Here is a 12,456-nt window from a genome sequence, read left to right on the forward strand (position 1 = left end):
GAAAGACAAGAAAGGCTTTTTTAAACATGCTTGTAGATACACATTTGGCTGAGTGCAGGGGAATGAAATTCTCTCCTGCTTCCTACTCTGTATCACTACTTAGATCTTCTTTGTGGTCTCTGTGCTTCACACCCATGGAATGAAGCACCAATGCCTATCCCCGATCTGGGATTTTGACATGCCTGCATCCCGTGAGAATGCGCAGAAGCCCCACCGCGCATGCTCCTGGGACGGCACGGAGATCCCACCAGTTCCTTTTTGACCGCCGCGTCGGACAGTCATGTTTCGGCTTCTCCGGTCGGTACTTACCCTTTTCTGCCTTTCCGGGTGTTTTTTCTGGTGTTTTTCTTTCTTCTTCCTTCCTAAAAAAAAAGAGAGAGATTGTTAGTGTTTTTCCGGCCCTTCGGGGGGCCCTCCCCTACTCCCCACCACCTTCCCGAACTTTTCCTATGGCAAAGTGCTGGGGTTTTTTCAAGCGCTGTCATCAGTGCAGGAGTAAAATTCCACCCCCGGTCGGACATTCCCTCTGGGAGAGAGACATAGAGTGGAATCCTGTTGTGAGGGAGCCGGTCAGAGGCTTTACTTGGGAGGGCAACCACTTTAAATTTCTCCCCGGTCATATCCCCTCAGTCCCTGTGTCAGACTCACAGAAATCCTGTCAGAACCCTTAATAATTGGCATCAGACAGTTTTAAAGGCAAAAACCACAAAATATTTACTAGGTAACAAAAGGCGAGGAGGGGGATGAAATAATATTGATTATAACTGTTCAGTATTAAAAGGCAAATCAGTTGGCAGCTGGTTAGCAGAATAGAATAATTACAGAGAGTAGAGATTTTTCAGGCTGAGGTAAAAATAGAACAAGACTTCGGCAGAAACAATAAACCAGGCTGGTTTCAGAGTCCCGCTAGACTCTACTTCACACAGGCTGTCTGTGCCTTCTGGGCACTCAGAATGCTGTTTCTTCAGATATTTTACCCTAACTTAGGCAGTGCCAAATCATATAAATAACAAACTTCAATCACTCTTCCACACACACATAGAGAACTCCTGACTGGTGTCAGTATTCTCCCTCACAGACCCTTTCACACTAGCTATCTTCCAGGACTCGCACCCCTCAATACCGATGCGTCTCAGCCCCACAGCTAGTCCTCTGGTCCGAGTCTTGGGTACCTCTGCTGACCCCCCAGAATCCAGTTCTCCCCTCAGTGTGTAATTGTGTGATCTAGTTTGTACTTGGAGATTACCTGATGCGCTGGCAAAATCTCCCTCAGAAAGTTTCAAACTGTCTGAAAACTCCCTTTTCCAGACAGAGTCCACTCAGCTCTGTCTGCCACAAGGAGCCCAGCCGCTCTCAGCCCCTCGTCCAGTTGGTTTTACAACTGCCCGGCCTAAGCCCACTGTCTTCACTTCAAACTGGTATTCTGAAGACTTCTCTCGAAAACCCCCTGGCTAAGACTAAAAATCCTGAGGAGATTTTCTGCTGAGCAAACCTCCAAAGGATATTTTTCCGTTGCTTGGGCAACATTCCAGCCAATCGCTGCAAGCCTATTTCTCAGCTACTCAGGCTAAGGGCCTGAGTCTGTCATACCTGTCATCACTGCTCCAAATTTTTGAAGAAGACCAGGAAAAACAGTGGCTAGGCTTTCAACAGCCCTCCTCACGTTGGCCCTAACTCCACAGATGTTGGCCTCAACGTTGGCAGCGGCTGTGGCAGCCACCACAACATCGCCATCGACAACGACTCGATCGACTCAGCCTTTCAACACCGACCACCCCCCAAGCGCATGGGCTCTGTGTCAGCTTCCAAATCTTCTAACGCGGCAAAGAAAGCCAGAGAGGAGGGAGCCCATCATTCCCAGGAGCCGAAGAAATGGAAGAAGGAAAAGTGCAAATACTCGGAACGACACACTCCTTCTCCGCTGCCGAAGAGGCCCTCGGACCCGATGATCAGGCAACCAAAACAGCTTCTTGCCTCACTGGCACGATCGAAAAGCCCTTTGGGACCGAGTGATACACAACCCATTTCGCTCTCAGACTTTGACCCCGAAATCGATCTCACACAGCGATCGGTTTCTTCAAAGGCTGCATCGTGCTGGGGCAACAATTCTACCTTACCATCGGAGACCGACACCCCGCATCCAAAAGACAAATCGGCGCCAGTCGTCCAACACACCGAGCAGCAGAATAGAGGACAGGAGCAGCCTGATCACTTTCACCGCCTGCCACCATCACCGAATTGGGACCCGCGGCCTTTGCCTTTTCCATATCAGTCACCGTATCCATGGTACGCCGGCCTTGGCCTTTTCCATATCAGTCTCTGTATCCATGGTACCCCCTCGCAATCGTGAATGGGATCAGTGTTCAGAAGCTTCCCATCGGTCCAGAGTTTCTCATCACTCACCCACGACCAAACTCTGTCATAGTTGCATCTTCCTCAAAGGCCAAGAAAACGCACTCCACACCTCCTTATAAGGAGGATAAGAGACTGGACAGTTTTGGCAGACGCGTCTACTCTGCTGGTGCCCTAAGCATTAAAATCTTGAACTACTCTGCTTGTATGGCCAAGTATCAGTACTCCCTGTGGGAGCAGCTTTCTCTGATCTTAGCTTCCTTACCTGATGAGAAGCGGGCCTTGGCTAAGAAACTGCAGAAGGAAGGTCTGCTTCTAGCGAAACAACAACTGACAGTGTCGAGGCATATAGTGGATACCGCGGCTAAGACCTTAACGTTTGCAGTTACCTTAAGATGGCAGTCCTGGCTCAGATCCACGGCATTGCACTTGGACATGAGATCTTGGGTGGAGGACCTCCGGCTTGAAGAAGGACTATTTAGTTCGACCACAGTCTCAGTCCTTCAAGAAATGGATAAGAGCATTAAAACCTCTCAGAACTTGGGAGTCCCATCCACGTCTCGTCCCAATAGACCTCGTCCAGGTTCCAGACAGTGGTCTAAGAAGCCATACCTCTCCAAGTTACCGGAAAGGTCATGGAAGCCATGCACTCCACAACACGATAATAAGAGCCCGTACTCTTCAGGGAGTAAATCGAAATTTACCTCTTCAATTCCACACCCTTCTAAACCCAAGGGCTCCAGAAACCCTAAACAGAGTGTTTGACTTTGGCCTTCAGGCCATCCACCCTTCCCCCCCCCTCCTCTGGCCCTACCCGCCTCCACAGTTTTCTGCTAGCATGGAGGCAGATTACCACCGACAGATGGGTTTTGTCTATAATAGAGGAGGGTTATGCGATAGAATTTGTTCAGCTTCCCCCATGTTCAAAATTGGTAATCACTTACCCTACACAGGTTCTACTAGAGGAAGTACAGAACCTCTTAAGCAAGCAGGCGTTAGAACTAGTCCCATCTCATCTCAGAGGACAGGGATTCTACTCCCGGTATTTCGCAGTCCCCAAGAGGGACAGTGAGCTCCACCCAATTATGGATCTGAGGGACCTGAACATCTTCATATCCTACTAGAAGTTCAGAATGCTCATGTTGCATAATATTCTGCCACTGATCAAGGAAGGGGACTGAATGGCCACGTTGGATTTGAAGGATGCATACTTCCACATCAGCATCCTACCTGGCCACAGGGAATTTCTCTGGTTTGCAGTAGGTCAAAACCACTATCAATACAAGGCCCTCCCGTTTGGACTTTCTACGCCCCCCAGGGTTTTCACAAAGACAATGGTGGTTGTAGCTGCCTACCTGCGCCTCCAGGGCGTGGTTGTCTACCCATACATAGAAGACTGGCTGGTCATTGTCAGCTCCAGGTCTCAGCTTCTCACTCATCTTCAACTGACTCTAAGGCTGTTGCAAGATCTAGACCTGCAGGTGAATACAATAAAGTCACATCTGACACTCTCGAGAAGAGTACAGTTCATCGGGGCAATTTTGGATACCACCCTACACTTGGCTATACTTCCGGAGGGCAGGCCCTCGGACATTATAGCTCTGATTTCCCGTCTGCAATCTCAGAAGATGGGGATGATGCTGCAAATCCAGCATCTCTTAGAACTGATGGCGGCTACAACAAACGTCCTCCCATTTTCAAAGTTGCTGATGAGGGTCTTACAATTGTGGTTCCTCAAGCACTTCAATCCATTGGTGGACTCTCGAAGGAGATCTCTACCCATTCCCACACTGGTTCTTCGCTCACTGGACTGGTGGAAAGTGAGAGACAACCTTTGCCAAGGGGCCCCGTTTCAGCTGCTGTCCCCTTCAGAGATGGTTGTGACGGGCGCCTTTCTGTGGGGGTGGGGTGTGCACTTGGGCGAAATGAACATTGGAGGTCCCTGGATCCCGTCCTTTGCTCAGCATCACATAAACTACTTGGAGCTGATGGCAATCAAGCTGGCAATCAGCTCGTTCAGGCCCTTACTAGAAAATCAAACAGTAGCAGTTCTGAAAGACAACATGACTGCCATGAGCTATGTTAATCGGCAAGGAGGTACAGTGTCATGGAAGCTGTGCGCACTGGCCATGAGTCTATGGGAGGATTGCATTTGGGCAAAGAAGAAGAAGAAGATATTGGATTTATATCCCGCCCTCCATTCCGAAGAGTCTCAGAGCGGTTCACAATCTCCTTTACCTTCCTCCCCCACAACAGACACCCTGTGAGGTGGGTGGGGCTGGAGAGGGCTCTCACAGCAGCTGCCTTTTCATGGACAACCTCTGCCAGAGCTATGGCTGACCCAAGGCCATGCTAGCAGGTGCAAGTGGAGGAGTGGGGAATCAAACCCGGTTCTCCCAGATAAGAGTCCGCACACTTAACCACTACACCAAACTGGCTCTCTTTGTGGTAGCCATAGACTTGCTGGGAGAGCTCAATGTGTAGGCGGACTCTTTAAGCAGGGGGGCAGCAGCCCCTCACGGGTGGGAGATGAACTGGAGATACCTCCTGTCTTCAATCGCTGGGGACAACCATCGATGCTTTTGCCTCAGTGGAGAATCGCAAGTGCAACCGGTATTGCTCCAGAGGGGGGAAGGGGCTTGGATCCCTAGGGGACGGCCTACTGCTACCATGGGCAGGCAGATTCCTGTACCTCTTTCCCCCGCTACCTCTCCTCACCAGGGTACTTCACAAGCTGATGAGGGAGAGACCGGAATGCATCTTGATCACTCCCTGGTGGCCTAGACAGAACTGGTTTCCAATCCTCCAGGCAATGGGGAAGGATCAGTACCTCATGTTTCCTCCAGAACCAGACCTCCTGCTAGCTCAAGGGGGCTCTCTGTTTCATCAAGACATACCCCATCTGAAGCTGACAGCCTGGAGGAACAGCTTCCAGCTTTCTCCGGCAGAATCAGACATGTATTGCTGAATAGTAGAAAGCTTTCAACTCACCGCTCTTATAGCAGCAAATGGTCTAAGTTTACTGCCTTCTTAAGAGAGTGGGGCATGCCAGCTCACAGTGCAGGACTAGAACTGGTCTTTGAGTTTCTGTTAACCTTAGTGGATGCTGGCTCAACCACTCCTCCATCAGAGTTTATTTGGCAGCCATCTCGGCGCACCATGATCTGGTGGAGGGCAAGTCAGTGTTCACGCCCAAGCACACAAAACGTTTCCTGAAGGGTTTGCTTAGGTTATACCCTCCTTCAAGGGCAACCCCTTTCTCCTGGGACCTGCCATTAGTGCTGGACCGGCTCACGAGATGGCCCTCTAGCTATGTGTCCATTCCATCTTCTCTCATGGAAGACCTCCCTGTTGATCGCCATCACTTCAGCTAGGAGAGCGGGAGAGTTGGTAGCTCTCCGTTGTGACCCTCCTTACATCACTTTTCATGCTGACAGAGTGTCTCTGGCACCGGATGTTTCCTTCATCCCTAAGGTGGTGTCAAGCTTTCATCTGGATTTGGAGGTTGTTCTTCCCACACTCTACCCCTCTCCCTCTTCAGCAGAGGAGAGGTGGCTGCACTCCCTCGATGTTAAGCGAGCAATACTCTTCTACCTACATCGCACAAAGTGCTTTTGCCGGGACCCCAACCTTTTTGTCTCTTATGCGCCTCCGCAGTTGGGGTGCAAAATATCGGCTCAGGGACTTTGCAAATGGATCTCAGAGGCAATCAAGCTGTGTTACCTTTTGGCAAAGCGGCCTTTGCCGGGACCCATCCGTGCCCATTCTACCAGGGTGAGGGCCACTTTGACTGCCTTTTTTAGAGGTGCTTCCTTAGCTGACATCTGTAAAGCAGCTACGTGGGCGTCTCCTCACGCTTTCATGAGACATTACGCCCTCGATGTCAGGAGGCATCATAAAGCGCAGCTGGGCAATTTGGTTCTTCAATCTGTTCATTTAGCGTGAACGACAGCTCCCGCCTCCAGGTAAGCCTAGCTTGCTAATCTCCCATGGGTGTGAAGCACAGAGACCACGAAGAAGATATACAGGTGGCTTACCTGTAACTGATGATCTTCGAGTGGTCATCTGTGCATTCACACCACCTGCCCTCCTTCCCCTCTGCTGCTGGTCACTTTCTTTTTGACTGGCTGCGGTCAGAAGGAGCTGGTGGGATCTCTGTGCCATCCCGGGAGCATGGGCGGTGGGGCTTCTGCGCATGCTCACAGGACGCAGGCGCATCAAAATCCCGGGACTTGGGTACTGCCGATCAGGGATCGGTGCTAGTGTTTCATCCCATGGGTGTGAATGCACAGATGACCACTCGAAGATCATCAGTTACAGGTAAGCAACCAGTATTTCTTGTGACCCTTTTTACACACCCAGGGAAATGCTGATTGCCACTTTGGGGTCTTGCAGCAATTTTTTTCCCCAGCAGTTTGGCCAGGGATCCTGGAGGGTTTTTGCCATCTTCTGGGCATAAAGCAGGGGTCACTGGGGATGAGAGGGGGGAGTTATTTGTGAATTTCCTACATTGCGCAGGAGGTTGGACTAGATGACGCTGGGGGACCCTTCCAACTCCTCGATTCTGTGATTCCCAGGGGTTGCTGCTGCCTCCCGTCTCATTTCCAGTGCTGGTATCTATGCCTGCTATCCCTCTGCTTACCATACCTAATCTAATCAAGCTGCTATTGTCATTCATCTGCCATTCATTATCTGGAATCACCTTTATCGCGTTTATATCTCCTTTCTATAGCAGTCCATGAGCAAGATACCTAGATGCTCTGCTCTCTGACCATCAAGGCCTTTCTGACAATGCCAAGGCCCGCTTTTTACTTCACGGGAAACACAACTTTGTCACTACTCACGTTGCTTGCTTTTTACAGGTTGCGATCCAAATCAGAGAGGCGTTTACTCATGCATAGCCCACAGCTATTTTATGTCATTTAACTTTTGCTGGTTTTTTAAGGTTTTATTATATTCTATAGTGTTACTGTTGGTTTTAAAGTATACTGTACTCTTCTATCAATGTTAATAAAGGTCTATGGTATGGTATGGTATATCTCCAGTACCTGATATTGCATTTTACGGCACACGCGACCTGGCACAACAAAGTGACATTTGCTGTATTTTTTGCTCCATAAGACGCACTTCCCCCCCCCCAAAAAAAGTGGGGGGGGGAGTGTGTGCGTCTTAAGGAGCGAATACTGCAAGAAATTCACACAAACGCCTCTAAATTCACACAAACACCTCTAAATTCACACAGACGCCTCTAAAAACTAGGTGCGTCTTATGGTCAGGTGCGACTTATAGAGCGAAAAATATGGGTATGTCATATCCAGCCCTTGTAACAAATGAGCTCAACGCTTCTGAGCGAAAGGCACCATGTTGGCGCTGCTATTTCCTCTGGCTGTGCTTGCTACAACGGGCAGCTTCCTCTGACTTGGCTACGGTTCCAGTGATGGCAGACCCTTGGGGTAGCAATTATGTAACTCACCACTTGAACACACGCCTGGGTTCATTAGTTGGAGAGTCTTGCCTCCCCTTTGTATTTTTACAGATAGCTGCCTCAAACAGTCTTCTTGAGGGGCAACTAATGTGACTGATAACTAGCCCTAAGCACATCCTTTTAGACACAGTAGTGGTTTGGCATGTTTTTCTTAAATCTCTCACTGCGAGAAGCAAACTTGCACCTATTGTTCCTCTCTGCCAATCAACTATCTAGTCCTTACTTTGCACTTTAAGCTTGTTGTTTATAAAACACCGATCGAGTACTCTTTACTTGTCTTTCTTGCTTGGAGCGTGTCTTTTTTTTTAACTCGCATAATAATAGCTGTTCCTGTAAATCTTTTTCATGCAAAGCTTTAATGATATTCTTACCTTTGCTTTATTTCCTTGAAGAAACCCTGGTCGCTGTCGAGAACTGCTGCTGCTCTGTTTTTCTGACTGCATTATTGGGCGCTACATTGAAGTAACTATAGTAACTGAGGAAGAGTTGCAAATAGCAGCTAGCAAGCCTTTTTGCCCGAGAAAACCTCAGATTACGCCAGAGCTCCAGTACCCAAAGACAGTTGTGGCTTTACCAGAAGAAAAAAGGTACCGTGCGTTGCAGTAGGATGACCAGCTTTAAGAAAAACGATTGGTTTTTAATGAAATTTCTAATTAAATCTAGAGCCTTGTTTTAAAAGTCTATTCATAGAATATCCTTTCAGTACAGAGACGGACATTTACAGAAGATGGTACAATTATAGATGTCTTAAGTTGAGGCAAATACTTAGCGCTTGCATAAAAGGAAAAGAATTTAAATGTGTAAAGCTAGTGCCAAGGTGGTACGAGCAGCCATTGGGATTTCCGAGATTATGTTAGTATGGGGGAGGGGTCTGCACTAGTAACATGGGAGCGGTGTAAAGGTTGTATGCAGTACTCAAAGAGCTGTTACTTCAGAAGGTGAGAAAGTGTCTCTCTAATTAGACTGGTTGCCCAGCTGCACCTAATCAGGGCCAAACTGGATGTGATGTTTTTAGACACTTCCGGTTTGGATTCCCTGCAACGGCGCGCATGCAGCTTTGCAGTGCAGCAAAAAACTACCTCCTATGGGATCATTTTGACTTAGGGGAAAGTTACGTCACAGTTCTGAGCCAAATCAAGCCCCCGTGGTGTTTTAAAAATAAATCCCTTGCAGTTGCTGTGTGACTGTGGGGAAAAGAGTTTGGTGTGGGAAAACCAGGCCCAACAAATGAAAAATTATCCCGTCTAATTTGGGCCAAATTTGAGCAGGTTTTGTCTCCTTACAGCTTATGCGAGTAAAATAGCAACGAAGCAACTTGACGGATGCATGTTTGTTGTTCAGACTGCCAGCTTCTTCTGATTGCTCTCTATTTTCTGCAGTTCATGGGAAAGAGGAGTTATCTGAGACTGTTGTGAGAAACTTGCAGCACTTCTGTCTCCTACTGGAAATGAAATGAGGCCAGATTCAGGCATGCATGCACATTACCCCCCCCCACACACACACACACCCCTTGCAACAGCTGTAAATAATAGGTCACTAATGAACCAACCCATTTATTTGCTGCTGTATTGACCATGAGGCCCTCAGTGCCCCTTACAATATAAAGAGACGATATAATAAAGTAAATCTGTGAAAACAGCAGCACAGTGGTGCAGTAAAATATGGTGTAAAAGAAGTCAATGGAGCAAATGGACCTCTTCCCTAGGGAAGAAGATAGATGCTACCCCAACTGAAAACCCTGTTTCTCCTATGTTCCTAACTTCTGAAGGCTGGGTCTCACAAGTACATTTGAGCACACAGTAGAACTTTTGCAAGAGGGATATATACTCCTTAAGCTATCCTGGCCCCATACCGTTTATGACTTGAGAGATAAGAATCTCCTGCTGTCAGTTGTTAGTCCTGTATGAGCCAGCTGCAGCTTTTAAAGCATCTTTAAGGGGAGTTCACATGTACAGCATAGGGCAGTGGTCTGAAAATGAAGTGCTGACTGAAACAGGCCACTACCTTTGTAGAGATAGCATTCCTCATCTGTAACTTAAGTAGTTGGTGTTAGATCTGTTTGCATGTGAGGCTGTCTCTGTTTTGCTTCCCCTTTAGCAAACCTGTTGATGTCTTAAAAACAGCAACCTTGGAGCTTGACCCACTGTCTTAACATAACTTCCAGCCTAGCGTTCTACTGGAAGATGTAATCTTTATTCATGATGTGATCCTGGTTACGACTGAAGTTGAGTTTTAGTTTCTTTACGAGAACATCTTTCTCTCTTCTTCCCTCCCCAGCTGAGTTGAATACGCGAGGATCACTTTATATACTGTGAAAATTTATGGGTTTTATCTTTTTTTTGTTCATCGTGTATCTTAGAAAGTCAAGGAGACAGCTACCGAACTTCATTCCTCAGTATCCCGTTCCAGACAGATTAAGGAAATGCGTGGAAAACAGATGGGATATTTTGATTTTCGAACCACATCTTGGAGAGGTAGGATGGTGCTGCTGCAGTAAAATTAAAAAAGGTCAAGGTAGTCCCCTGCAGCGCCAGTCGTTTTCGACTCTGGATTAAATATACAAAACGCATAATATGCATGCAGCTGTAGCCTCCAAATGTACAATATTCCTATCCTTAGCAATAATGTCTGGTTCTGATATTTGCTTGCTTGCAGTAGGCGTTCCATAGATTTGAAGGCGTACAGGAATGGTGAAGATTGAACGTAGGCCCTAGGAGTAGGCTAAAACAAATCGGATGAGCCATAAGTAGCCCTTGTTCTGCGAATGGTACGCAACTGCAGTTTAGCTGAGGCCAATCAGAAAGAGATTAACCCTTCAGTCTCCGCTAGGTCTCGCTAATAGAAACCAAGAGCATTTCAAAGGAGAAAAGTCAGCTGTTTAAAAGGATATGTTGTAGAGTTTTTAATACTGCTAGCGCAGAGGCCTGAACCAAGTGGACCTTGAAGAGTTGATCCTGTCTTCCTTTCCCCTATTCGTATGGTGGCTGCATATACGGTTTTGTTTTCACAGACTGATTCGTGGCCCTCATTCTACCTGCTCTGGCCGTATCATACAAGTTCCTTTGAAACAGCATAATACATTTGGACGGGTGTGCAGAGCGGTGATGTGAAAGCAGACAAAATATGTGTATTCTGACTTCTTATTAAGGACTGGGGAATGAATACAGGAAATAATCAAGACAGTGTGCGTTTGCAATAAAAAAGGGCCAACGCCATGCTGGGAATTATTAGGAAGGGAATTGAAAACAAATCAGCCAGTATCATAATGCCCCTGTATAAATCGATGGTGCAGTCTCATTTGGAGTACTGTGTGCAGTTCTGGTCGCCGCACCTCAAAAAGGATATTATAGCATTGGAGAAAGTCCAGAGAAGGGCAACTAGAATGATTAAAGGGCTGGAGCACTTTCTCTATGAAGAAAGGTTGAAACGCTTAGGGCTCTTTAGCTTGGAGAAACGTCTACTGAGGTGTGACATGATAGAGGTTTACAAGATAATGCATGGGATGGAGAAAGTAGAGAAAGAAGTACTTTTCTCCCTTTCTCACAATACAAGAACTCGTGGGCATTCGATGAAATTGCTGAGCAGACAGGTTAAAACGGATAAAAGGAAGTACTTCTTCACCCAAAGGGTGATTAACATGTGGAATTCACTGCCACAGGAGGTGGTGGCGGCCACAAGCATAGCCACCTTCAAGAAGGGTTTAGATAAAAATATGGAGCACAAGTCCATCAGTGGCTATTAGCCACAGTGTGTGTGTATGTATAAAATTTTTTGCCACTGTGTGACACAGAGTGTTGGACTGGATGGGCTGTTGGCCTGATCCAACATGGCTTCTCTTATGTTCTTTATGTTCTTAAATAATTCAGAAAGGAGTTTCTTTATCTCGAATCGATGGTATTCCACTTTTCCATGGGATCTGTTAAGCTGCAAGCGTGTGGCTGGGTCATGGGTTAGAAAGTGAGGGCGCCTGAGTTGTGACCTCTTTGGTGATGAGAGCAGAACACCGCAGCAGACCAAAAAAACAGTCTGGAGGAAACACAATGTTGGGAGGAGATGTATTGTAGTGGTGAACAAGTGAAGAGTTTCTGGAAGAATCCTGTCTTTTGCTGAGTGGGCTTGTCTTTTTGTTCTGTTGCTCTTTCAGCTTTCATGCAAGAAGGACAGAGGTATAAACTAGCAGTACATCCTTAAAATAAATACAGCAAAAAAAAAATGGCAGCTCTGTAGGAGTTCTTGACACAGTAAGTAGGGTCTGAACTCCCTCTGAGGGTTGCAACATTTGCATTGAAGATCGTTGCCCTAAAAGGATGTCCAGACTGTCTCTTATACTCCTCTTCCACTCACTCCAACCCTCTATACATAGTAAAGTTGGGATTGGATTCTGGGCTTAATTTGTAGTCTCAGCATGACTAATACCTGAACTAAGAGAAACTGCACTACTGGAACCTTCTTTTTCCAGCATTGGGTTCAGAGGACAATATAGTGGAGAACGGCAACAAACATGCACGTTCATCTTCTCATTGAGCTAAAACAGTCCAAAAAACCTGGAGACACACACTTTCTTGCCATGTATAGGGGAAGTACAGGCTGCATCAAATGTATATTGATAAATTAATGTA

At 47.1% G+C, this 12,456-nt stretch overlaps 1 protein-coding gene across 1 annotated transcript in view; it reads left to right on the forward strand.

Annotated features, from left to right (window-relative positions):
* MOV10L1 (Mov10 like RNA helicase 1) overlaps nt 1–12,456 on the forward strand; it is a 111,032-nt gene that overhangs the window by 33,924 nt on the left and 64,652 nt on the right. Inside the window, exons 9-10 of the mRNA XM_060244397.1 lie at nt 8,230–8,424; nt 10,197–10,311. Coding sequence (XP_060100380.1) covers nt 8,230–8,424; nt 10,197–10,311 — 310 coding nt within the window. The remainder of the gene's footprint in view (nt 1–8,229; nt 8,425–10,196; nt 10,312–12,456) is intronic.

Source organism: Heteronotia binoei, chromosome 8 (assembly GCF_032191835.1).
Source record: "Heteronotia binoei isolate CCM8104 ecotype False Entrance Well chromosome 8, APGP_CSIRO_Hbin_v1, whole genome shotgun sequence".
Classification (NCBI taxonomy): Eukaryota; Metazoa; Chordata; class Lepidosauria; order Squamata; family Gekkonidae; genus Heteronotia; species Heteronotia binoei.